Source organism: Oncorhynchus mykiss, chromosome 8, assembly GCF_013265735.2.
Source record: "Oncorhynchus mykiss isolate Arlee chromosome 8, USDA_OmykA_1.1, whole genome shotgun sequence".
Lineage (NCBI taxonomy): Eukaryota > Metazoa > Chordata > Actinopteri > Salmoniformes > Salmonidae > Oncorhynchus > Oncorhynchus mykiss.
In genome coordinates this window covers 86,515,895-86,543,414 of record NC_048572.1, presented here as the reverse complement: position 1 = coordinate 86,543,414, position 27,520 = coordinate 86,515,895, and the positions used below count along the sequence as shown (strand labels likewise).

Below are 27,520 nucleotides of genomic sequence, written 5' to 3'. Positions count from 1 at the left end.
TTTCTATAAATTAGACTTAGTCAACTGTTGAATACAGTTGAATATAGTTAAATACAGTTAAATACAATTGACTACAGTTGTTTACAGTTAAATACAGTTAAATACAGTTGAGTACAGTTGAGTACAGTTAAATATAGTTGACTACAGTTGTTTACAGTTAAATATAGTTGACTACAGTTGTTTACAGTTGACTACAATTGATTACAGTTAAATATAGTTGACTACAGTTGATTACAGTTAAATATAGTTGACTACAGTTGTTTACAGTTAAATATAGTTGACTATAGTTGACTACAGTTGTTTACAGTTGACTACATTTGTTTACAGTTGACTACAGTTGAATACAATTAAATATAGTTGACTACAGTTGTTTACAGTTAAATATAGTTGACTACAGTTGACTACAGTTGATTACAGTTAAATATAGTTGACTACAGTTGTTTACAGTTAAATATAGTTGACTATAGTTGACTACAGTTGTTTACAGTTGACTACATTTGTTTACAGTTGACTACAATTGATTACAATTAAATATAGTTGACTACAGTTGATTACAGTTAAATATAGTTGACTACAGTTGATTACAGTTAAATATAGTTGACTACAGTTGTTTACAGTTAAATATAGTTGACTATAGTTGACTACAGTTGTTTACAGTTGACTACATTTGTTTACAGTTGACTACAGTTGAATACAATTGACTACAGTTGATTACAGTTGATTACAGTTAAATATAGTTGACTACAGTTGTTTACAGTTAAATATAGTTGACTACAGTTGTTTACAGTTAAATATAGTTGACTACAGTTGACTACAGTTGATTACAGTTAAATATAGTTGACTACAGTTGTTTACAGTTAAATATAGTTGACTATAGTTGACTACAGTTGTTTACAGTTGACTACATTTGTTTACAGTTGACTACAGTTGAATACAATTGACTACAGTTGATTACAGTTGATTACAGTTAAATATAGTTGACTACAGTTGTTTACAGTTAAATATAGTTGACTACAGTTGTTTACAGTTAAATATAGTTGACTATAGTTGACTACAGTTGTTTACAGTTGACTACATTTGTTTACAGTTGACTACAGTTGAATATAGTTAAATATAGTTGAGTACAGTTGACTTTCAGTTTGTTGCAGCTAGTGACTGGAATGAGCTGCAAAAAACAGTCAAACTGTACATCTCTTCATTCAAAGACTCAATCATGGACACTCTTACTGACAGTTGTGGCTGCTTTGTGTGACGTATTGTTGTCTCTCTTGTTCTCAACTAGCCTACCTGGTTAAATAAAGGTGAAAAAAAACAGCATTGGGTCCTATTCACCCTCAAAAGAGAACACCTTTCAAAAGCATTTGGGAATTACAACAATCACACAGAGCCTAAACTCAGTCACCAGATGCCTTCAGCCATGAGAACAGACACAGAGGATTGGAGATCCATGGATTTACCATCAGATCGGATGAAGGGGTTGGAGGATTAAACCATTGTGACAACCAATTAGAAGCCAGCTTTTAACAGACCAGGAAGTTCTGAGAGGCTTTCGCCTGTCTCCATCACATCAACTCTAATCCTACACTTCTGTTTGAATGGAAATGTGTGTGTGTGTGTGTGTGTGTGTGTGTGTGTGTGTGTGTGTGTGTGTGTGTGTGTGTGTGTGTGTGTGTGTGTGTGTGTGTGTGTGTGTGTGTGTGTGTGTGTGTGCGTGTGTGTGTGTGTGTGTGTGCATTTGTGTCTTACCTTAGATCCCTTCTCTCCTTGTCTTCCCTCAGTACCGGCTGGTCCAATGGGTCCCTGGGGAGGAAAAAGGCCCCACTCATCAGCTTGGTATACAGTTTACAACGTATTTCAATGATAGATGGCTAAAACAGTCTAAATGGTTTAGTATACCTTTTGAATAGACTTAATAACTGTTCATGATAACTGGTCAATAAGGTCAATAACCTTGACTAGAAGCGGAGCCAGCGTACAGTCGGTCAGATAGGGACAAAGCTACAGTAAATTGGCCTGCAGTCTACTGGTAGTAAAGCTAAAGGATCTGAATAACTGCCTTAGAAGCAGGTTGATGTAAATATATCACTAGCCACTTTAAACAATGCTACCTTATATAATGTTACTTACCCTACATTATTCATCTCATATGCATACGTATATACTGTACTCTATATCATCGACTGTATCCTTATGTAATACATGTATCACTAGCCACTTTAACTATGCCACTTTGTTTACATACTCATCTCATGTATATACTGTACTCGATATCATCTACTGTATCTTGCCTATGCTGCTCTGTACCATCACTCATTCATATATCCTTATGTACATATTCTTTATCCCCTTACACTTGTGTGTATAAGACAGTAGTTTTGGAATTGTTAGTTAGATTACTCGTTGGTTATTACTGCATTGTCGGAACTAGAAGCACAAGCATTTCGCTACACTCGCATTAACATCTGCTAACCGTGTGTATGTGACAAATAAAATTTGATTTGATTTGATTTTGGTTGAGCATCAGTAACCATAAACTGATGAAGGAGACTATCTAAACCCTGATGTGGGTTATGGGCATCAATGTGTGTGTTATTATAACTCAGTTGAGCTTCAGTGTGCTTCAATGACCTGCAGACCTATATCTAAATTTATATAAATCTACACAGAAGATCCCTCGAAATCCCTTACTTCAACATATAAATGGCTAATCAAGCACATAACTTCCCATTGGACATTAACTGGTGAAATTCCTAGAATGGTCTGAGAATAAACAGAATGAACACATTTGGGGGCCTTTAAAGCTATGGCTAAAGTGGGGTACGCTATGGCTAATGCTCTGGCTAATGCTATAGCTAATGCTATGGCTAAAGCTCTGGCTAATGCTATGGCTAAAGCTCTGGCTAACGCTATGGCTAAAGCTCTGGCTAATGCTATGGCTAAAGCTATGGCTAACGCTATGGCTAACGCTATGGCTAATGCTATGGCTAAAGCTCTGGCTAAAGCTATGGCTAAAGCTCTGGCTAATGCTATGGCTAAAGCTCTGGCTAATGCTATGGCTAAGGCTCTGGCTAAAGCTATGGCTAAAGCTCTGGCTAATGCTATGGCTAAAGCTATGGCTAAAGCTATGGCTGATGATGGATCAGCTCTTTAAAGCATGTAGAGTTGAAGTCTGAAGTTTAAATGTATTTGGCTAGGATGTATGTAAACTCAGTTTTTCACAATTCCTGACATTTAATCCTAGTAAAAATTCCCTGTCTTAGGTCAGTTATGATCACCACTTTATTTTAAGAATGTGAAATGTCAGAATAATAGTATAGAGAATGATTTACTTCAGCTTTCATTTCTTTCATCACATTCCCAGTGGGTCAGAAGTTTACATACACTCAATTAGTATTTGGTAGCATTGCCTTCAAATTGTTTAACTTGGGTCAAACTTTTCGGGTAGCCTTCCACAAGATTCCCACAATAAATTGGGAGAATTTTGGCCCATTCCTCCTGACAGAGCTGGTGTAACTGAGTCAGGTTCGCAGTGGCTTCTTCCTTGCTGAGCGGCCTTTCAGGTTATGTTGATGTGGGACTCGTTTTACTGTGGATATAGAAACTTTTGTGCCTGTTTCATCCAGCATCTTCACAAGGTCCTTTGCTGTTGTTCTGGGATTGATTTTCACTTTTCGCACCAAAGTACATTCATCTCTAGGAGACAGAACACGTCTCCTTCCTGAGCGGTATGACGGCTGCGTGGTCCCATGGTGTTTATACTTGTGTACTATTGTTAGTACAGATGAACGTGGTACCTTCAGGCATTTGGAAATTGCTCCCAAGGATGAACCTGACTTGTGAAGGTCTACAATTTGTTTTCTGAGGTCTTGGCTGATTTCTTTTGATTTTCCCATGTCAAGCAAAGAGGCACTGAGTTTGAAGGTAGGTCTTGAAATACATCCACAGGGACGCCTCCAATTGACTCAAATGATGTCAATTAGCCTATCAGAAGCTTCTAAAGCCATGACATCATTTTCTGGAATTTTCCAAGCTGTTTAAAGGCACAGTCAACTTAGTGTATGTAAACTTCTGACCCACTGGAATTGTGATACAGTGAATTATAAGTGAAATAATCTGTCTGTAAACAATTGTTGGAAAAATGACTTGTGTAGTGCACAAAGTAGATGTCCTAACCGACAATATATTTGTGGAGTGGTTGATACACCAGTTTTAATGACTCCAACCTAAGTGTATGTAAACTACGTAGTGCACTACGTAGGGAATAGGGTGTCATAGGGCTCTGGTCAGAAGTAGTGCACTATATAGGGAATAGGGTGCCACAGGGCTCTGGTCTAAAGTAGTGCACTAAATAGGGAATAGGGTGTCATAGAGCTCTGGTCAGAAGTAGTGCACTATATAGGGAATAGGGTTCCATAGGGTTCTGGTCAGAAGTAGTGCACTAAAATAGGGAATATAGGGTGCCATAGGGCTCTGGTCAGAAGTAGTGCACTATATAGGGAATAGTGTGCCCTTTGCGATGCATCCCTAATCTCATGTGGACAGCGAGCAGTAGCAGATGCCAGAAGCAGAAATGACATCTTGATACTTTAGTGTTTATTCCTTTTCACGTCACTGTCAGTCAAACTAAAACAGGTCAATAGTCTATTCTAAAAACAAATCTATTCTTCAACCATCTCTGAACGCTGGCTTGTCCAGAGACTTGTTCGTTCAACAAGTGGAAACCACATCTGTATTGTAATGCATTGTATCTAAAAATTTCAATTCGGCAACAGCTATTCATTTCGGATGGTGACGAGTAACCTTGCCTGAAACCGGTGACCTTGTGTTAGCTCTGTGAATGAATGCTTAGGCGTTCAGCTCAGAGGGCTAACGCAGGTTTGTGGTGTGCAGGAGACCCAAGTCGGAACACTCACCCTCTTGCCGGGGGGTCCTGGAGGCCCGGCTTCTCCAGAAGGACCAGATGGACCCTGTAACACAAAAGACCAGTTAGAATAACAATGACGACACTGCCGCCGACATCAACAACAACAACAACAACAACAACAACAACATAATCAACAACAACAACAACATAATCAACAACAACAGCAACACCAACATCCACAACACCAACACCAACACCATCAACAACAACAACAACAACATAATCAACAACAACAGCAACAGCAACACCAACAACCATAACCAACACCAACACAAACAACAACAACATAATCAACAACAACAGCAACACCAACATCCACAACACCAACACCATCAACAACAACAACAACAACAACAACATAATCAACAACAACAGCAACACCAACAACCATAACCAACACCAACACAAACACAAACACCAACACCAACATCAACAACAACAACAACAACAGCAACACCAACAACATCAACAACAGCAATATCATCAACAACAACATCATCAACAACAACAGCAGCAACATCAACATCATCATCAACAACAGTGAACCTACAGGCTGACCGGCCTCGCCGTCATCTCCCTTGTCTCCAGCCAAGCCATCCAATCCCTGAAGAGATACAACAGAAAGACAAGTCAGGGTACTGTTACTTTCTAACCTGATATAACAGTACTAGCTACAGTACTACCTGACACAGTACAGTACAAGCTACTAGCATAATCTAATGTTACACTTCAATGATTTCAACTTATACTGCCTAAGAGGTCTCTGCCTAGCTTCCCTCCTGTGATGCTTCAGGCCGTTCCGTTTATATATCTGCGTAGTACTTACACCAACTCCAGGCTCTCCAGGGGGACCAGGGTCTCCAGGGAAGCCTACGGGACCCTACAGACAGAAACAAACACACAGACAGAGAGAGAGAGAGAGAGAGAGAGAGAGAGAGAGAGAGAGAGAGAAACAGACAGACAGACAGACAGACAGACAGACAGACAGACAGACAGACAGACAGACAGACAGACAGACAGACAGACAGACAGACAGACAGACAGACAGACAGACAGACAGACAGACAGACAGACAGAGAGAGAGAGAGAGAGAGAGAGAGAGAGAGAGAGACAGACAGACAGACAGACAGACAGACAGACAGACAGACAGACAGACAGACAGACAGACAGACAGACAGAGAGAGAGAAAGAGAGAGAGAATACAATATCTGGTTTAGCTGGAATCATACAACAAATTACACTAAAACAACAGCACTAGTTAGCTTCACAACCATGGGTAGGGAGAACCCTCATTGGAAAGGGTTCTACATGGAGCCCAAAATGGTTCTACCTGGAGCCCAAAATGCTTCTACCTGGAAGCTAAAGGGTTCTACCTGGAAGCTAAAGGGTTCTACCTGGAAGCTGAAGGGTTCTACCTGGAAGCTAAAGGGTTCTACCTGGAAGCTAAAGGGTTCTACCTGGAAGCTAAAGGGTTCTACCTGGAAGCTAAAGGGTTCTACCTGGAAGCTGAAGGGTTATACTTGGAAGCTAAAGGGTTCTACCTGGAAACTAAAGGGTTCTACCTGGAAGCTAAAGGGTTCTACCTGGAAGCTAAAGGGTTCTACCTGGAAGCTAAAGGGTTCTACCTGGAAACAAAAAGGGTTTTTCAAAGGGTACTCCTATGGGAACAGCCAAACTACTCTTTTAGGTTCTAGAAAGCACCTTTTTTTCTAAGAGTGGAATGAATAAAGTTTGGTTATATGTGACGTGACTCACAGGGTTGCCTTTGGGGCCGTCGTCTCCTCCGGGTCCGCGGGCCCCTGCAGGTCCAGCAGCTCCAGGTGGTCCTGACTCTCCCTTCTCCCCTGTCTCTCCTCTGGGGCCCTGGAAAGAGATATCAGCATGGTTATCACATTGATATAGGAACTATCTCTCCCTTCTCCCCTGTCTCTCCTCTGGGGCCCTGGAAAGAGATGTGATCAATTACAGCATGTCGATCTGCTTGTAGTAGACCAGCTTTTCAGTCCATGCCAAAGCGCCACCTCTCCAACTGATCACAGGGCCGTTGAGGCTCGATCTGTTCATGTCCTCTCCCTCCTTGTCACTATCTGTCCCTGTCTGTTTCCTAGCTACCTGTCACTATCTGTCCCTATCAAATCAAATGTATTTATATAGCCCTTCTTACATCAGCTGATATCTCAAAGTGCTGTACAGAAACCCAGCCTAAAACCCCAAACAGCAAAGTAATGCAGGTGTTGAAACACGGTGGCTAGGAAAAACACTATCTGTCATTATCACTATCTGTCCCTGTCTGTTCCCTGCCAACCTGTCCCTGTCTGTCCCGGTCTGTTCCCTGCCAACCTGTCCCTGTCTGTCCCTGTCTGTCCCTATCTGACACTATCTGTCCCTGTCTGTTCCCTGCCAACCTGTCCCTGTCTGTTCCCTGCCAACCTGTCACTATCTGTCTCTGTCTGTTCCTGTCTGTCCCTGTCTGTTCCCTGCCAACCTGTCCCTGTCTGTTCCCTGTCTGTTCCCTGTCTGTCCCTGTCTGTAGTGTAGTGTCGTGACCAGTGCACTGTAGTGACTAATGTACTGTCGTGTAGTGTAATGTACTGTCGTGTAGTGTAGTGTACTGTAGTATAGTGTCGTGTGGTGTAGTATAGTATAGTGTAATGTAGTATAGTGTAATGTACTGTAGTGTAGTGTAATGTACTGTCGTGTAGTGTAATGTACTGTAGTGTACTGTAATGTGGTGTACTGTAGTATAGTGTAGTATAGTGTACTGTACTGTGGTGTACTGTAGTATAGTGTAGTGTAGTGCAGTGTTTTGTTATGACTAAATCTGACAGGACGACAGCCCGAAAACACCACAGGATAGCCAGCGATCAGTGATCAATGCTCTGATATGAATTGAACGTGTTCCTAGTGGATATTCCGCTGGGAACAGACGTCAGTTCAACATCTAGTTTTGATTTACATTTGGTCGGGTTGTCAATGTGAAAGCAGCAAAACATTTCAACATGATTTAGGCTAAAAGGATGCTGGGAAAAACATTGTAAATTCCCATATGTTTTTGCTAATTTAATCCGTTTTCCACGTCCATAAAACGTCATTGCATTGAATTATTTTGTTGAAAGGACGCGGAAACAGAGTTGTTTCAACCAGTTGTTTTTTGCCTCAGTGGGATTTTGCTGTGATCTATGATATTGATCCTAATCTCCCTGTCTTTCTGATAAAGAAAGATTTAATCAATGATCAATTGTAAAATATGATCGATAGAAGAGTTAACATTCCGGCAGCCCACCCAAGAATATCCTATATGCAGGCAAAACCCTGGTACAGTGAGGGAGAAGAATTGACCACAGTCACACAAGCTACAGTAAGGGACTTCAGCTAAGTAGCACTACGTAGCTTTACCAAAACAGGTAAAAGGTTACGCTGTACATAGCCTGGTCCCAGATCTGTTTATACTCTCTTGACACTGACAATAGGAGTTGGCAAAACAGCACAAACAGGTCTGGGATCAGGTGATAATATTCCACCATCCACTTCTCTCCTAAAAGGAACCTAACGTCCCACTGTTGAATAGTTCAGAGCTGAGGACTGTCTAAACCATGACTGTGATAATGACGATGTGTTAAGAGAACGCCCCCCCCCCCCCCCCCCCCCCCCCCTTGTCGTTAAGCTACGCTGTGAGTCATCAGCGGGGCACGCAGCAAGAGGATCGATTCCCCACTGTTACTATCACTTATAATAAACCATGCTCAATTATAGCTGCGAATAAGGAATATGGGTGCCCATGGTTTGTAACCCTAATCACACACTGCTATAGATCAATGAAAATACTATAGAATAAGAAAATTAGTTTTTTTTTTTTTATTGTTGCCGGTTTTACCTGTTCTTATTGTTATTTCTTGGATTAAAAGATGTAGATGTTCTGCATTTGAATCAAACGGGATACTTACTCCACCACCGGGCTCTCCAGATGGTCCCGGGTTGCCGGCTTCACCGCTCTCTCCCTTTTCTCCATTACCTCCCATAGAACCCACTCCACCAGGAGGGCCTTGGGCACCCTGTGGATGGGATACAAATCAACCAATCAATCAATCAATCAATCAATCAATCAACTAACAAGACAATCAACCAATCAATCAACCAATCAATCAATCAACCAATCAATCAATCAACTAACCATCCAATCAATCAACCAACCAATCATCTAACCATCCATCCAATCAATCAACTAACCAATCAATCAACCAACTAACCAATCAAATGATCAATACAACAACAAACTAACCAATCAATCAATCAACTAACCATCCAATCAATCAACCAACCAACCAACTAACCAATCAACCAATCAATCAATCAACGAACCATCCAATCAATCAATCAACCAATCAATCAACCAACCATCCAATCAATAAATCAATCAATCAAATAACCATCCAATCAATCAACTAACCATCCAATCAATCAATCAACTAACCATCCAATCAATCAATCAACCAATCATCCAACCAACCAATCAACTAACCCTCCAATCAATCAACCAACCAATGAACTAACCATCCAATCAATCAACCAACTAATCAATCAACCAACCAATCAACCAACCATCCATCCAATCAATCAATCAACCATCCAATCAACCAATCAACTAACCATCCAATCAATCAATCAACCAACCATCCAATCAATCAATCAATCAACCAACCATCCAATCAATCAACCAACCATCCAACCAACCAATCAACTAACCATCCAATCAACCAATCAACCAACCAATCAACTAACCATCCAATCAATCAATCAACCAACCATCCAATCAATCAACCAACCAACCAACCAATCAATCAACCAACCAACCAACCATCCAATCAATCAATCAATCAACCAACTAACCAATCAAACAATAAATCAAAATGTCTGTCATCATAATATACAGTAAGGTATGGAGCAAGCAAATATAATATTTGATAATAATATACTCAAACCAGAGATGGTGAAGACACTTACGTCAGCTCCGCTAGAACCCTGGGGACCTCTGGGACCTGGAGGACCAGGCGGACCCTGTCAACATAAACAAAAACACCCCGTCAACATAAACAAAAACACCCCGTCAACATAAACAACACCCTGTCAACATAAACAACAACACCCTGTCAACATAAACAACAACACCCTGTCAACATAAACAACAAAACCCTGTCAGCATAAACAATAACACCCCGTCAACATAAACAACACCCTGTCAACATAAACAAAAACACCCCGTCAACATAAACAACACCCTGTCAACATAAACAACAAAACCCTGTCAGCATAAACAATAACACCCCGTCAACATAAACAACAAACAACAAACAGTCAACAATAAGATCCCTGACAACACAATGGAGTTATGAGTGACACCAACACAGGCTGGATCCAACAATGTAGTTTTTGTATCTTCTTGTACATCTGCACTGTGGTGTGATTCCAAAATGGCTGACGTACCATTGGGCCGACGTCCCCGTTCTCTCCCTTCTCTCCTGATGTACCAGGCAGGCCCTGAGAAAGGAGAGGCACTCACTTTAATACTCCTCCACAAAGACATTATTGTTATTATTTTTTACATTGAATATGGTATCATAGTCTGCGATGATCATACTGATTGAAATAGATGAGGCAGTTCTTGCAACAACAACAACAAAACAAAACAAAAAACAGCTCATTTAAACACACAGCCAAATTCTGATTCTTTTTCCACAGATTGGTCTTTTGACCAATCAGATCAGCTCTTTTGCCAACAATTAGGCAAAAGATCAGAATTGGGCTGACCGTGTAAACGCAGTCATTGATATGAAAATATGATATGATATTTCATTACACTACTTCCGATTCACTATCTAACTTTCCTAACAATATAGAATAACTTTGTTTACTCATTATATATATATATATGAGACACAGTGTGTCTGGAACTCCTTATCATCAGCATGTGTTTTCTAATGACTGTTAAGTTAATGTAGGTCATGTGTCCTGACAAAATATATATATATATGTCAGGACACATGACCTACATTAACTTAAACTTCATTAGAAAACGCAGGCTGATGATAAGGAGTTCCAGACACACTGTGGTGTGTGTGTGTGTGTGTGTGTGTGTGTGTGTGTGTGTGTAGAATGCATTAATACAGCCCAAAACCCTTGTAATATAAACACATCATTATTGACTCTGTACCGGTACTCCTGTATATAGACTCCACATTGACTCTGTACCGGTACTCCTGTATATAGACTCCACATTGACTCTGTACCGTAACACCCTGTATATAGCCTCCACATTGACTCTGTACCAGTACCCCCTGTATATAGCCTCCACATTGACTCTGTACCGGTACCCTCTGTATATAGCCTCCACATTGACTCTGTACCGGTACCCCCTGTATATATCCTCCACATTGACTCTGTACCGGTACCCCCTGTATATATCCTCCACATTGACTCTGTACCGGTACCCCCTGTATATAGACTCCACATTGATTCTGTACCGTAACCCCCTGTATATAGACTCCACATTGACTCTGTACCGTAATACCCTGTATATAGCCTCCACATTGACTCTGTACCGGTACCCCCTGTATATAGCCTCCACATTGACTCTGTACCGGTACCCCCTGTATATAGCCTCGACATTGACTCTGTACCGGTACCCCCTGTATATAGCCTCCACATTGACTCTGTACCGGTACCCCCTGTATATAGCCTCCACATTGACTCTGTACCGGTACTCCCTGTATATAGCCTCCTCATTGACTCTTTACCGTAACACCCTGTATATAGCCTCCACATTGACTCTGTACCGGTACCCCCTGTATATAGCCTCCACATTGACTCTGTACCGGTACCCCCTGTATATAGCCTCCACATTGACTCTGTACCGGTACCCCCTGTATATAGCCTCGACATTGACTCTGTACCGGTACCCCCTGTATATAGCCTCCACATTGACTCTGTACCGTAATACCCTGTATATAGCCTCCACATTGACTCTGTACCGGTACCCCCTGTATATAGCCTCCACATTGACTCTGTACCGGTACCCCCTGTATATAGCCTCGACATTGACTCTGTACCGGTACCCCCTGTATATAGCCTCCACATTGACTCTGTACCGGTACCCCCTGTATATAGCCTCCACATTGACTCTGTACCGGTACCCCCTGTATATAGCCTCGACATTGACTCTGTACCGGGACCCCCTGCATATAGCCTCCACATTAACTCTGTACCAGTACTCCCTGTATATAACCTCCACATTGACTCTGTACTGGTACCCCCTGTATATAGCCTCCACATTGACTCTGTACCGTAACACCCTGTATATAGACTCCACATTGACTATCTACCGGTACCCCCTGTATATAGCCTCCACATTGACTCTGTACCAGTACCCCCTGTATATAGACTCCACATTGACTCTGTACTGGTACCCCCTGTATATAGTCTCCACATTGACTCTGTACCGGTACTCCCTGTATATAACCTCCACATTGACTCTGTACTGGTACTCCTTGTATATAGCCTCCACATTGACTCTGTACCGTAACACCCTGTATATAGCCTCCACATTGACTCTGTACCGTAACACCCTGTATATAGCCTCCACATTGACTCTGTACCGTAACACCCTGTATATAGCCTCCACATTGACTCTGTACCGTAACACACACCCTGTATATAGCCTCCACATTGACTCTGTACCGGTACCCCCTGTATATAGTCTCCACATTGACTCTGTACCGTAACACCCTGTATATAGACTCCACATTGCCTTGGCAGGAACTACTGGGGATCCATAATAAACCCCAGGAAGAGTAGCTGCAGCCTTGGCAGGAACTACTGGGGATCCACAATAAACCCCAGGAAGAGTAGCTGCTGCCTTGACAGGAACTAATGGGGATCCATAATAAACCCCAGGAAGAGTAGCTGCTGCCTTGGCAGGAACTAATGGGGATCCATAATAAACCCCAGGAAGAGTAGCTGCTGTCTTGGCAGATGCAAATACAAACTGAAGCCAACAACACCGACGCCCGACACTGTGTGTGTGATTGTGTGTGCAATTGTGTGTACGATTGTGTGTGTGTGTGCGTGCATGTGCTTGTGTGCGTGCGCGCATGTGTGTGTGCGTGGGTGTGTGTGTGTGTGTGTGTGTGTGTAGTCGTACCTGCAGTCCAATGGGCCCAGGTAGCCCAGGGAATCCTCTGGATCCTTCGTCTCCCTTCTGGCCAAACATACCCTGCTGACCCCTGGGTCCTGACTCACCATCAGTACCCTGGAGGTCAAAGGTCAAAGATTAGAGGTCACAGTGACACCACAGAGGTGATTGAGAGAGAGGGGGTAAAGAGAGAGAGAGAGAGAGACAGAGAGTGAGAGACAGAGAGAGAGAGAGAGAGAGAGCGAGAGAGAAAGTGAGGACCTGAAATGTGCTGACTGAATCTATGGGAGCACCACAGCACTACGGGGTTGAGTGAGAGGGGGCTCTGGAGGGGCGGAGGTAGAGAGGCTGAGAGACTGCATATGAGGTGCTGACCAACAGTCTTCAGTTGAACGCCTGACTCATGTCAGATCAGCAGTAGAAATGACCAGGGGGAAATGTTCTAGGGGGGCTGGAACATGCAGATATAGAATATCTTGGACAGAGTGAATTATGCGATGGGTCTGATCTGAGCTGAGAAGATCTGAGTTGAGTGTAGGTTTACCAACACTATGTTGTGACCTACTTTTAACCAGAAGCCTATGCACTATAAAGGGAAGGGAATAAGGTATCATTTGGGACGCAGAGAGTCCTGCTTGGCCAGAAATAACAGCACAACAAAATGGAAGTCTGTGGAGTCTGGCTTGTGAGACTAGTGTAAAGGCTACTGCAGGATCACGTAGGGATTTGAGACAAGGTTGTTTGTTTTGTTTTTTTAAGAACAAGCTGGCCAAAGGGGTTTGGTAAGACTCCCTGAGTCTAACTGTAACTCTTCTTCTCTGTAGTCTCCAGACTGCCGTAGTCTCTGTAGTCTCCAGACCGCTGTAGTCTATGTAGTCTCCAGACTGCCGTGGTCTCTGTAGTCTCCAGACTGATGTAGTCTCTGTAGTCTCCAGACTGCTGTAGTCTCTGTAGTCTCCAGGCGGCTGTAGTCTCGGTAGTCTCCAGACTGCTGTAGTCTCTGTAGTTTCCAGGCTCCTGTAGTCTCCAGACTACCATAGTCTCTGTAGTCTCCTGAATACCATAGTCTCTGTAGTCTCCCGAATACCGTAGTCGCCATACTGCTGTAGTCTCTGTAGTCTCCAGACTGCTGTAGTCTCTGTAGTCTCCAGACTACCGTAGTCTCTGTAGTCTCCATACTGCTGTAGTCTCCAGGCGGCTGTAGTCTCGGTAGTCTCCAGACTGCTGTAGTCTCTGTAGTCTCCAGACTCCTGTAGTCTATGTAGTCTCCAGACTACCATAGTCTCTGTAGTCTCCAGACTGCTGTAGTCTCTGTAGTCTCCAGACTGCTCACTTCCAGATCTTGTCTACAGGTCTCTTGCGTGTTTTATGATAACATCGTTGACCTTTCACTCCAGTCAAATTGTAGGCTTGTTCTAGGCTTGTTGTAGGCTTGTTGTAGTCTTGATGTAGGCTTGTTGTAGGCGTGTTGTAGGCTTGATGCAGGCTTGTTGTAGGCTTGTTGTAGGCTTGTTGTAAGCTTGTTGTAGTCTGGCTGTAGGCTTATTGTAGGATTGTTGTGGTCTTGATCTAGTGATGCTATCGGCTTGTTGTAGTCTGGCTGTAGGCTTGTTGTAGGATTGTTGAGGTCTTGCTCTAGTAATGCTGTAGGCTTGTAGTAGGCTTGTTGTAGTCTGGCTGTAGGCTTGCGGTAGGCTTGTTGTTGTCTTGCTGTAGACTTGTTGTAGTCTGCGGTAGGCTTGTTGTAGGCTTGTTGTTGTCTTGCTGTAGGCTTATTGTAGGTTTGTTGTAGTCTGGCAGTAGGCTTCTTGTAGGTTTGTTGTAGTCTTGTGGTAGGCTTGTTGTAGGTTTGTTATAGTCTTGCTGTAGGCTTGTTGTAGTCTTGTTGTAGTCTTGTTGTAGTCTTGTTGTAGTCTTGCTGGAGGCTTGTTGTAGTCTTGATGTAGTCTTGTTGTAGTCTTGTTGGAGGCTTGTTGTAGTCTTGTTGTAGTCTTGCTGTAGGCTTGTTGGAGGCTTTCTGTAGTCTTGTTGTAGTCTTGTTGTAGTCTTGTTGTAGTCTTGTTGGAGGCTTGTTGTAGTCTTGTTGTAGTCTTGTTGGAGGCTTGTTGTAGTCTTGTTGTAGTCTTGTTGTAGTCTTGTTGTAGTCTTGTTGGAGGCTTGTTGTAGTCTTGATGTAGTCTTGTTGTAGTCTTGTTGGAGGCTTGTTGGAGGCTTGTTGTAGTCTTGATGTAGTCTTGTTGTAGTCTTGTTGTAGTCTTGTTGTAGGCTTGTTGTAGTCTTGTTGTAGTCTTGTTGTAGTCTTGTTGGAGGCTTGTTGTAGTCTTGATGTAGTCTTGTTGTAGTCTTGTTGGAGGCTTATTGTAGGCTTGTTGGAGGCTTATTGTAGGCATGTTATAAGCTTTTTATAGGCTTGTTATAGACGTGTTCTACTCTCATACTGGACAAAGGTATTTTAGGTCTCGGGTATTTGGGTACTAAAAAAGAGAAACCCCCACTCCAACAGAAGTCACAGCTGCAGCCGCTTAGCTGTAGTAACATCTGTCATATATATTCTGCCTTTTTGTAACATCTGTGATTAATATTCATGCTTTATTAATATATGTGATGAATATTCATACTTTATTAATATCTGTGACGAATATTAATCCTTTATTAATATCTGTGATGAATATGCATCCTTTATTAATATATACAATGAATATTCATCCTTTAGTAATATCGGTAATACATATATGCCTTTAGTAATATCTGTGATGAATATTCATCCTTTAGTAATATCTGTGATGAATATTCATCCTTTAGTAATATATACAATGAATATTCATCCTTTAGTAATATCGGTAATATATATTCTGCCTTTAGTAATATCTGTGATGAATATGCATCCTTTAGTAATATATGTGATGAATATGAATATTAATTCTTTATTAATATCTGTGATGAATATTCATCCTTTATTCATATCTGTGATGAATATTTGTCCTTTAGTAATATAGGCAATGAATATTCATCCTTTACTGATATATACAATGAATATTCATCCTTTAGTAACATCGGTAATATATATCTGCCTTTAGTAATATCTGTGATGAATATTCATCCTTTAGTAATATCGGTAATATATATCTGCCTTTAGTAATATCTGTGATGAATATTCATCCTTTAGTAATATCTGTGATGAATATTCATCCTTTAGTAATATCTGTGATGAATTGAAGCTGGTCTGCCACCCGACTCTGTCTATGTTAGAATAACACGAGAGGGGGCTGAGTTGAGGGGTAACAGTTCATGGTTGATGAGTTGGGTCTGAGGTGAGAGTTTGAAGTTGAAAGGTGAAAGGTTAAAGGTGACTGAATACTCACAGCAGGACCAGGAGCTCCGATGACACCTTGAAGACCTCCTGGACCAGGAGGTCCCTACAAACAACCACGGGACAGAGACAGTTAGAGGGGACAACAGAGTTAACAGGGACAAAGGCAACAGAGTTAACAGGGACAAAGACAACAGAGTTAACAGGGACAAAGACAACAGAGTTAACAGGGACAAAGACAACAGAGTTAACAGGGACAGAGACAACAGAGTTAACAGGGACAGCGACAACAGAGTTAACAGGGACAGAGACAACAGAGTTAACAGGGACAAAGACAACAAGGAGAATTTAAGGTGACTTCTTAGGAGTATACTGGAGCAGTGTTTCATATCCTCTGGTCCGTGGACCAGTACAGGTTTCTCAAGAGGTTTCTCTAGAAACCTTTCCTACAGGAGGAAAAGAAAATGATGAGAAATCACCTGTTCTCCCTTGTCTGCTTTGCTTCCTTTCTGGCCAGGCTCACCAACCTCTCCCTGGGACAGAACACACAACAACACCAATTATGATAATGACGACAACACATTGATTTTTATATAGTAGGACCCAAAGAGCCTTGATCCTATTTTATTTGAGTCTATTTCATTTTTAGCCCATCTTTAAAAAAAACCATTTCGCCTCATTGTCTATTCAATATTTTCCAAATGTCACCTTTACTGTGTTTGGGTGGTAAATATTATTAGTGGAGATCTTAATTTGATTGGTCAAAGACCTTGGAGTTAGTGTTTGCAATGATTTGATTACTTGTCTCGGTCTATCCCTCTACTGACACTCCCACTGTCACACTGTCGCTATGGAGGACGGCTGTGTGTGTGTGTGTGTGTGTGTGTGTGTGTGTCAGCGGAAGTGTCTGTGAGTGTGTGTATGTATGTGTGAGTGTGTTTGTGTGTATATATTTTTTGTTTGTGTGTGTATGTTTGTGTGTGAGTGTGTATAGTATATGTGCGTGTGTGTATGTCTGTGTGTGTATGCGTGTTTGTGTGTGTGTTTGTGTGTGTGTATGTGATGATAACACACACACCCTTGTTAGATATAAATCCATTACACAGTGCATTAGCTAAGAACAGCCACTTTGTTTGCCCCAAACGAACACAAAAGGATTAGTTCATGGCAATGTGCACGCGCGCGCGCGTGTGTGTGTGTGTGTGTGTGTGTGTGTGTGTGTGTGTGTGTGTGTGTGTGTGTGTGTGTGTGTCTACTCTGCAGCTTCGTTTCTGAAACATTTTCACACCTATCCAACAGCATAATTAAACATGCCATAGAAAGTCATTAACATCATAATAGCTCTAATGTAATACTCTAACCCACAAAACATTTGGCATGTGTATCAATCACACTATCAGCTCTGCCTCGTCCCAATGCGATGCCCAGAACAACAGCATTTATCCCCTACACATGGTACGGTATACAGTACAATGTATTACTGAACTATACTGTCACTTACTGAACTGTACTGTCAATTACTGAACTATACTGTTAATTACTGAACTGTAAATTACTGAATTATACTGTCAATTACTGAACTATACTGTCAATTACTGAACTATACTGTCAATTACATAACTGTCAATTACTGAACTATACTGTCAATTACTGAACTATACTGTCAATTACTGATCTATACTATCTATTTCTGAACTATACTGTCACTTACTGAACTATACTATCAATTACTGAACTATACTGTCAATTACTGATCTATACTATCTATTTCTGAACTATAAATTACTGAACTATACTGTTAATTACTGATCTATACTATCTATTTCTGAACTATAAATTACTGAACTATACTGTTAATTACTGAACTGTAAATTACTGAATTATACTGTCAATTACTGAACTATACTGTATTTCTGAACTATACTGTCACTTACTGAACTATACCGTCAATTACTGAACTATACTGTCAATTACTGAACTATACTGTATTTCTGAACTATACTGTCACTTACTGAACTATACCGTCAATTACATAACTGTCAATTACTGAACTATACTGTCAATTACATAACTGTCAATTACTGAACTCTACTGTCAATTACTGAACTATACTGTCAATTACTGATCTATACTGTCAATTACTAAACTGTACTGTCAATTACTGAACTATACTGTCAATTACTGAACTGTAAATTACTGAATTATACAGTTAATTACTGAACTATACTATCTATTTCTGAACTGTAAATTACTGAATTATACAGTTAATTACTGATCTATACTATCTATTTCTGAACTATAAATTACTGAATTATACTGTAAATTACTGAACTATAAATTACTGAATTATATCTTCAATTACTGAACTATACTGTCAATTACTGAACTATACTGTCAGTTACTGAACTATACTGTCAATTACTGAACTATACTGTCAATTACTGAACTATACTGTCAATTACTAAACTGTACTGTCAATTACTGAACTATACTGTCAATTACTGAACTGTAAATTACTGAATTATACAGTTAATTACTGAACTATACTTTCAATTACTGAACTATACTGTCAATTACTGAACTATAAATTACTGAATTAAATCTTCAATTACTGAACTATACTGTCAATTACTGAATTATACTGTCAGTTACTGAACTGTAAATTACTGAACTATACTGCCAATTACTGAATTATACTGTCAATTACTGAACTGTAAATTACTGAACTATACCTTCAATTACTGAACTATACTGTCAATTACTGAACTATACTGCCAATTACTGAACTGTAAATTACTGAACTATACTGCCAATTACTGAACTATACTGTCAATTACTGAACTATACTGCCAATTACTGAACTATACTGTCAATTACTGAATTATACTGTCAATTACTGAACTATACTGTCAATTACTGAATTATACTGTCAACTACTGAACTATACTGTCAATTACTGAACTTTGAATTACTGAACTAAACTGTCAATTACTGAACTATACTGTCAATTACTGAACTTTAAATTACTGATTTATACCATCAACTACTGAACTATACTGTCAATTACTGAACTTTGAATTACTGAACTAAACTGTCAATTACTGAACTATACTGTCAATTACTGAACTGTAAATTACTGAATTATACAGTTAATTACTGAACTATACTTTCAATTACTGAACTATACTGTCAATTACTGAACTATAAATTACTGAATTAAATCTTCAATTACTGAACTATACTGTCAATTACTGAACTATAAATTACACCTTCAATTACTGAACTTTGAATTACTGAACTATACCTTCAATCAGTGAACTAAACTCTCAATTACTGAAAAGTAAGTATGTAAGCCTTGTTCGAGCCAGAACGGCCCATAGGTCAGGAGCCAGAACGGCCCATAGGGCAGGAGTCAGAACGGCCCATAGGTCAGGAGCCAGAACGGCCCATAAGGCAGGAGTCAGAACGGCCCATAGGTCAGGAGGCAGAACGGCCCATAAGGCAGGAGTCAGAATGGCCCATAGGTCAGGAGCCAGAACGGCCCAAGGGGAGGAGCCAGAACGGCCCATAGGTCAGGAGGCAGAACGGCCCATAGGTCAGGAGCCAGAACGGCCCATAGGGCAGGAGTCAGAATGGCCCATAGGTCAGGAGCCAGAACGGCCCAAGGGGAGGAGCCAGAACGGCCCATAAGGCAGGAGTCAGAACGGCCCATAGGTCAGGAGGCAGAACGGCCCATAAGGCAGGAGTCAGAATGGCCCATAGGTCAGGAGCCAGAACGGCCCAAGGGGAGGAGCCAGAACGGCCCATAGGTCAGGAGGCAGAACGGCCCATAGGTCAGGAGCCAGAACGGCCCATAGGGCAGGAGTCAGAATGGCCCATAGGTCAGGATCCATAATGGCTCATAGGGCAGGAGCCAGAACGGCCCAAGGGGAGGAGCCAGAACGGCCCATAGGTCAGGATCCATAATGGCTCATAGGGCAGGAGCCTATTTGCTAATTCTGTAGTATGAGGCAGCTTAATTTACAAGTGTATCTGCTGGACAGGAAGCTAGTCTATCTCAGGGCCTACAACTATGAGTTAGCGTACCTTGTCTGCCTCTTTAACTATAGGTTACTGTAGCTTCTCCGTCTCTATAACTATACGTTAGTGTACATTGTCTGTCTGTTAGTGTACCTTGTCTGTCTATGTAACTATAGGTTACTGTACCTTGTCTCCGTCCTCTCCAGGGGGCCCCTGGGGACCTGCAGGGCCAGGAAGACCAACTGGACCTTGGATACCGTCACGACCAGCTGGTCCCATGGGACCTTTCTCTCCCTGGGGACAGACAGATATTAGGGGCCACAGTCAACAAACAGTTAAAATACACACGGTTCATGATTTACATTTTTTTTGTGTGATGAAAACATCACTTGACAAAAGACTGAAAAATAAAAAGTTTTGAATAAAGTCTAAGAACTGTGTGTGTTCTGAGGTGTGTACTCACCGGGCCCCCCTTCTCTCCGGCTGGACCCGGGCCTCCCTGGGGTCCAGTGCGTCCTGATAGACCGATGGGACCTCCAGGACCGGCAGCACCTCGTTCTCCAGGAGAACCCTGCCCAGCCAACAACACATTACCAACATCAACAGGACCGATCGCTGACCTTTTGAGAATCATTCTGTTCTATTGCAATATCCATCACATTTACACGTACATGTGAGTCATTTAGCAGACTCTCTGATCCAGATCCACTACAGTAGTGAGTCATTTAGCAGACTCTCTTATCTAGATCCACTTATAGTAGTGATTCATTTAGCAGACTCTCTGATCCAGATCCACTACAGTAGTGAGTCATTTAGCAGACTCTCTGATCCAGATCCACTACAGTAGTGATTCATTTAGCAGACTCTCTTATCCAGATCCACTTCTAGTAGTGATTCATTTAGCAGACTCTCTTATCCAGATCCACTTCTAGTAGTGATTCATTTAGCAGACTCTCTTATCCATATCCACTTATAGTAGTGATTCATTTAGCAGACTCTCTTATCCAGATCGAGCTTCAATGCCATACAACACTCCTTCCGTGGCCTCCAACTGCTCTTAAACGCTAGTAAAACCAAATGCATGCTTTTCAACCGATCGCTGCCTGCACCTGCACGCCCGACTAGCATCACCACCCTGGATGGTTCCGACCTAGAATATGTGGACATCTATAAGTACCTAGGTGTCTGGCTAGACTCTAAACTCTCCTTCCAGACCCATATCAAACATCTCCAATCTAAAATCAAATCTAGAGTCGGCTTTCTATTTCGCAACAAAGCCTCCTTCACTCACGCCGCCAAACTTACCCTAGTAAAACTGACTATCCTACCGATCCTCGACTTCGGCGATGTCATCTATAAAATAGCTTCCAATACTCTACTCAGCAAACTGGATGCAGTTTATCACAGTGCCATCCGTTTTGTTACTAAAGCACCTTATACCACCCACCACTGCTCTAGTCGGCTGGCCCTTGCTACATATTCGTCGCCAGACCCACTGGCTCCAGGTCATCTACAAGTCCATGCTAGGTAAAGTTCCGCCATATCTCAGTTCACTGGTCACAATGGCAACACCCACCCGTAGCACGCGCTTCAGCAGGTGTATCTCACTGATCATCCCTAAAGCCATAACCTAATTTGGCCGCCTTTCGTTCCAGTTCTCTGCTGCCTGCGACTGGAATGAATTGCAAAAATCGCTGAAGTTGGAGACTTTTATCTCCCTCACTAACTTCAAACATCTGCTATCTGAGCAGCTAACCGATCGCTGCAGCTGTACATAGTCTATCGGTAAATAGCCCACCCAATTTTACCTACCTCATCCCCATACTGTTTATATTTATTTACTTTTCTGCTCTTTTGCACACCAGTATCTCTACCTGTACATGACTATATGATCATTTATCACTCCAGTGTTAATTTGCAAAATTGTAATTATTCGCCTACCTCCTCATGCCTTTTGCACACATTGTATATAGACTCTTTTTTTTTCTACTGTGTTATTGACTTGTTTATTGTTTACTCCATGTGTAACTCTGTGTTGTCTGTTCACACTGCTATGCTTTATCTTGGCCAGGTCGCAGTTGTAAATGAGAACTTGTTCTCAACTAGCCTACCTGGTTAAATAAAAGGTGAAATAAATAAAAAAAATAAAAATAATCCACTTACAGTAGTGATTCATTTAGCAGACTCTCTTACCTAGATCCACTACAGTAGTGAGTCATTTAGCAGACTCTCTTACCTAGATCCACTACAGTAGTGAGTCATTTAGCAGACTCTCTTACCTAGATCCACTACAGTAGTGAGTCATTTAGCAGACTCTCTTATCCAGAGCCACTTACAGTAGTGATTCATTTAGCTGACTCTCTTATCTAGAGTTAGTGAATTTATCAATAGAAGGTGGGAAAACCACATACAGTATCACAGTCATAGTAAGTACATTTTCCCTCAATACAGTAGCTTAGGGATCCCTCAACTATATTCAGCTGCGGGACAATTTTCTTCTTGAGGGCGGGGGGGGGGGGGGGGGGGGGGGGGGCCTGAACATAATTACAAATAATTGCAAATTGACCGCAAACAGATATAATGTTTGACTAAAACAGAATGATTTCAAACCTTTCTTACATTCTTACGTCAGAACGGCCCGTAGGTCAGGAACAGTTAACCCACTGTTCCTAGACCAGTTAACCCCACTGTTCCTAGACCAGTTAACCCACTGTTCCTAGACCAGTTAACCCCACTGTTCCTAGACCGTCGTTGAAAATAAGAATTTGTTCTTAACTGACTTGCCTAGTTAAATAAAGGTAAAAAAAAAAAGTTTAAAAAATTGAACGCGATCACATGTCTCTCTATTTTGCGTGGGAATAACTGGTAACAGATTTCTTAAATACAAATCACTTGGAGCTGATTTCCTGGTGTTTTTCCAGTTTTTTATTTCCAACAATATTTTTTTTTTTAAAGATATATTTTTGAAAACTTGCGGGCCAAATAAAACCACCCTTGGGCCAAATTCGGCCTGTGGGCCAACAGTTGAGGATCCCTGCAGTAGCTATCAGCATAGTCAGTGTTTAGGAATATTAGTTATTTAGTAGGAATAGCTACTACAGTATATTACCTAGAACGGAGTCATGTATTGAGCATGTATTCTAAGTAGTATGCTAGTGTGGCCACTCAGGGTCAACAGAGAGACCTCAGGGCTGTATTCAGACTGGCCACTCAGACAGGGTTAACAGAGAGACCTCAAGGCTGTATTCACACTGGCCACTCAGGGTTAACAGAGAGACCTCAGGGCTGTATTCAGACTGGCCACTCAGACAGGGTTAACAGAGAGACCTCTGACAGGAAAGACTCCGTGCTGGGTAATGGCTGGAAGCCGTTGAAAAGACTGTTTTCTTTATCGCCATGATGTCAGAGAAACTCCCCTTCAAAGAAATTGTATGACTCTGAAAAGTTTCCTGCGCAAACACACACGCACACACACACACACACACACACACACACACACACACACACACACACACACACACACACGCAAACATTCTGTACACACACACACACAAACTGTACACACACAGTCATACACACACTGTACACACTGTACACACACACACGTTGATTCAGGGACACATCTGAGCAGCCACCTGCTACCCTGAGGGCCAGTCTGTTTCATGGCAGAGATCTCCTCTGACACACACACACACACACACACACACACACACACACACACACATACACACACACACACACACACACACACAACTTTCTGACTAAACTGAACTCTGACCCACCCCCTGGCAAGAAATTGATGAAAGAAAATATCAAATGACTGCTGTGTGTGTGTGTGTGTGTGTGTGTGTGTGTGTGTGTGTGTGTGTGTGTGTGTGTGTGTGTGTTTGCGCAGGAAACTTTTCAGAGTCATACAATTTCTTTGAAGGGGAGTTTCTCTGACATCATGGCGATAAAGAAAACAGTCTTTTCAACGGCTTCCAGCCATTACCCAGCACGGAGTCTTTCCTGTCAGACAGAATCTTCCACCATTTAGAACCACCAGAATCAGAACCCTTTCCTTTGTTCAGAACCTCCATTATGTATGCCGTCCATTCTCACGTTGGAACTCTAGAACATGAGAATGCTTCCAATGACACGGAACACTCTCATTTGTTGTCAAACCCTCCTGGTTCCATTATGCATGCCGTGCATCTCCTCTCCTCTCCTCTCCTCTCCTCTCCTCTCATTCTCTTCTCTTCTCTTCTCTCCTCTCCTCTCCTCTCCTCTCCTCTCCTCTCCTCTCCTCTCCTCTCCTCTCCTCTCCTCTCCTCTCCTCTCATTCTCTTCTCTCTTCTCCTCTGGCCTAATCTACCATCTCTCTAACAGTGGTCTGTCGCTTTTAACCAATTATAGAGAGACAGTGTTTATCGCTCTGACTAAATGTCAGACAGTTCAAAGCCGCCTGTCTGTCATGCATACCTCTAAGAGATTCAATTCCCTCCAACTGTAGGAGATTTAACATTCTCACATTCACATTCCCATCATGCATCTTTGGGGAGTCGCTGTGGTAGAGCAGACATCATTGAGGGTTCAAAGAGAAACCAGCCCACTCAGTTACAGAGAATTTTGTATCCTGCTGCTTCTAGCTGACAGACACAAACTAGTGCACCATACGAGTGAGTGAAGTTTGGCAGTGAATTAACAAAACACCCCAACATCCAATCTTGATAAAAACACATAAAAACAGATTTCCAAACACGGTGTTCAATATCATTGAATAGAGAGTCAACTGAATGAAATAACAAGCTACCAGGCTATAATCAGACATCATTATGGACCAACCACCTGTCCTGCCTACCAGGCTATAATCAGACCTCATTATGGACCAACCACCTGCTCTGCCTACCAGGCTATAATCAGACCTCATTATGGACCAACCACCTGCTCTGCCTACCAGGCTATAATCAGACCTCATTATGGACCAACCACCTGCCCTGGCTACCAGACTACCAGGCTATAATCAGACCTCACTATGGACCAACCACCTGCTCTGCCTACCAGACTACAAGGCTATAATCACACCTCATTATGGACCAACCACCTGTCCTGCCTACCAAGCTATAATCAGAACTCATTATGGACCAACCACCTGCTCTGCCTACCAGGCTATAATCAGACCTCATTATGGACCAACCACCTGCTCTGCCTACCAGACTACCTTGGCTATAATCAGACCTCATTATGGACCAACCACCTACTCTGCCTCTTAGACTACCAGGCTATAATCAGACCTCATTATGGACCAACCACCTGCTCTGCCTACCAGACTACCAGGCTATAATCAGACCTAATTATGGACCAACCACCTGCTCTGCCTACCAGACTACCAGGCTATAATCAGACCTCATTATGGACCAACCACCTACTCTGCCTACCAGACTACCAGGCTATAATCAGACCTCATTATGGACCAACCACCTACTCTGCCTACTAGACTACCAGGCTATAATCAGACCTCATTATGGACCAACCACCTACTCTGCCTACTAGACTACCAGGCTATAATCAGACCTCATTATGGACCAACCACCTACTCTGCCTACTAGACTACCAGGCTATAATCAGACCTCATTATGGACCAACCAACTGTCCTGCCTACCAGGCTATAAACAGACCTCATTATTGACCAACCACCTGCTCTGCCTACTAGACTAACAGGCTATAATCAGACCTCATTATGGACCAACCACCTGTCCTGCCTACCAGGCTATAAACAGACCTCATTATGGACCAACCACCTGCTCTGCCTACTAGACTACCAGGCTATAATCAGACCTCATTATGGACCAACCACCTACTCTGCCTACCAGGCTATAATCAGACCTCATTATGGACCAACCACCTGTCCTGCCTACCAGGCTATAAACAGACCTCATTACCATGTGTTGCTCAGAGTCTCTAAAATAATTTTCTCACTACGGTGGCGGGAGTGACGGGATAACCATGGTAACGCAATACTTACGACGGGGCCTTGGGCACCCTGTGGTCCTTCGCCTCCCTTCAAACCAGCTGGACCCTGGATGGAGAGAACAAGAGAAAAGAGAGAGGAGAGGAGGGTTAGACTGTGTGTGTACATATCTGTGTGTATGAAAGAGAGAGTGTGGCTGAGTAGGTGTGTGTGTGTGTGTGTGTGTTTGTGTGTGTGAGAGAGAGAGATAGAAAGAGAACGAGAGAGAGAGAGAGAGAGAGAGAGAGAGAGAGAGAGAGAGAGAGTGTATCTGTGAGCAAGGACATCGAGGCCAAAACCATCCACTATTAGATAAAACAAAGTCGTAACTCCTGGTCCCAACCACACGGTCGTAACTCCTGGTCCCAACCACATGGTCGTAACTCCTGGTCCCAACCACACGGTCGTAACGCCTGGTCCCAAACACACGGTCATAACTCCTGGTCCCAACCACATGGTCGTAACTCCTGGTCCCAGCCACATGGTCGTAACTCCTGGTCCCAACCACACGGTCGTAACTCCTAGTCCCAACCACACGGTCGTAACTCCTGGTCCCAGCCCCACTGTCGTAACTCCTGGTCCCAGCCACACGGTCGTAACTCCTGGTCCCAGCCACATGGTCGTAACTCCTGGTCCCAGCCACACGGTCGTAACTCCGGGTCCCAGCCACACGGTCGTAACTCCTGGTCCCAACCACACGGTCATAACTCCTGGTCCCAACCACATGGTCGTAACTCCTGGTCCCAACCACACGGTCGTAACTCCTAGTCCCAGCCACACGGTCGTAACTCCTAGTCCCAGCCACATGGTCGTAACTCCTGGTCCCAGCCACACTGTCGAAACTCCGGGTCCCAGCCACAAGGTCGTAACTCCTGGTCCCAACCACACGGTCGTTACTCCTAGTCACAGCCGCACTGTCGTAACTCCTGGTCCCAACCACACGGTCGTAACTCCTGGTCCCAAACACACGGTCGTAACTCCTAGTCCCAGCCACACGGTCGTAACTCCTAGTCCCAGCCACATGGTCGTAACTCCTGGTCCCAGCCCCACTGTCGTAACTCCGGGTCCCAGCCACACGGTCGTAACTCCTGG

The 27,520-nt window shown here is 42.6% G+C and overlaps 1 protein-coding gene across 1 annotated transcript in view; it reads right to left on the bottom strand.

Moving 5' to 3' along the window:
- The window catches only part of LOC110530844 (collagen alpha-1(XI) chain), a 203,533-nt gene that overhangs the window by 12,392 nt on the left and 163,621 nt on the right, over window positions 1-27,520 (bottom strand). Inside the window, exons 39-52 of the mRNA XM_036986621.1 lie at window positions 26,444-26,497; window positions 20,903-21,010; window positions 20,626-20,733; window positions 16,899-16,952; window positions 16,472-16,525; window positions 13,119-13,226; window positions 10,406-10,459; window positions 9,926-9,979; window positions 8,869-8,976; window positions 6,680-6,787; window positions 5,751-5,804; window positions 5,475-5,528; window positions 4,914-4,967; window positions 1,747-1,800 (exon numbers count right to left, since the gene is read on the bottom strand). Coding sequence (XP_036842516.1) covers window positions 1,747-1,800; window positions 4,914-4,967; window positions 5,475-5,528; window positions 5,751-5,804; window positions 6,680-6,787; window positions 8,869-8,976; window positions 9,926-9,979; window positions 10,406-10,459; window positions 13,119-13,226; window positions 16,472-16,525; window positions 16,899-16,952; window positions 20,626-20,733; window positions 20,903-21,010; window positions 26,444-26,497 — 1,026 coding nt within the window. The remainder of the gene's footprint in view (window positions 1-1,746; window positions 1,801-4,913; window positions 4,968-5,474; window positions 5,529-5,750; window positions 5,805-6,679; window positions 6,788-8,868; window positions 8,977-9,925; window positions 9,980-10,405; window positions 10,460-13,118; window positions 13,227-16,471; window positions 16,526-16,898; window positions 16,953-20,625; window positions 20,734-20,902; window positions 21,011-26,443; window positions 26,498-27,520) is intronic.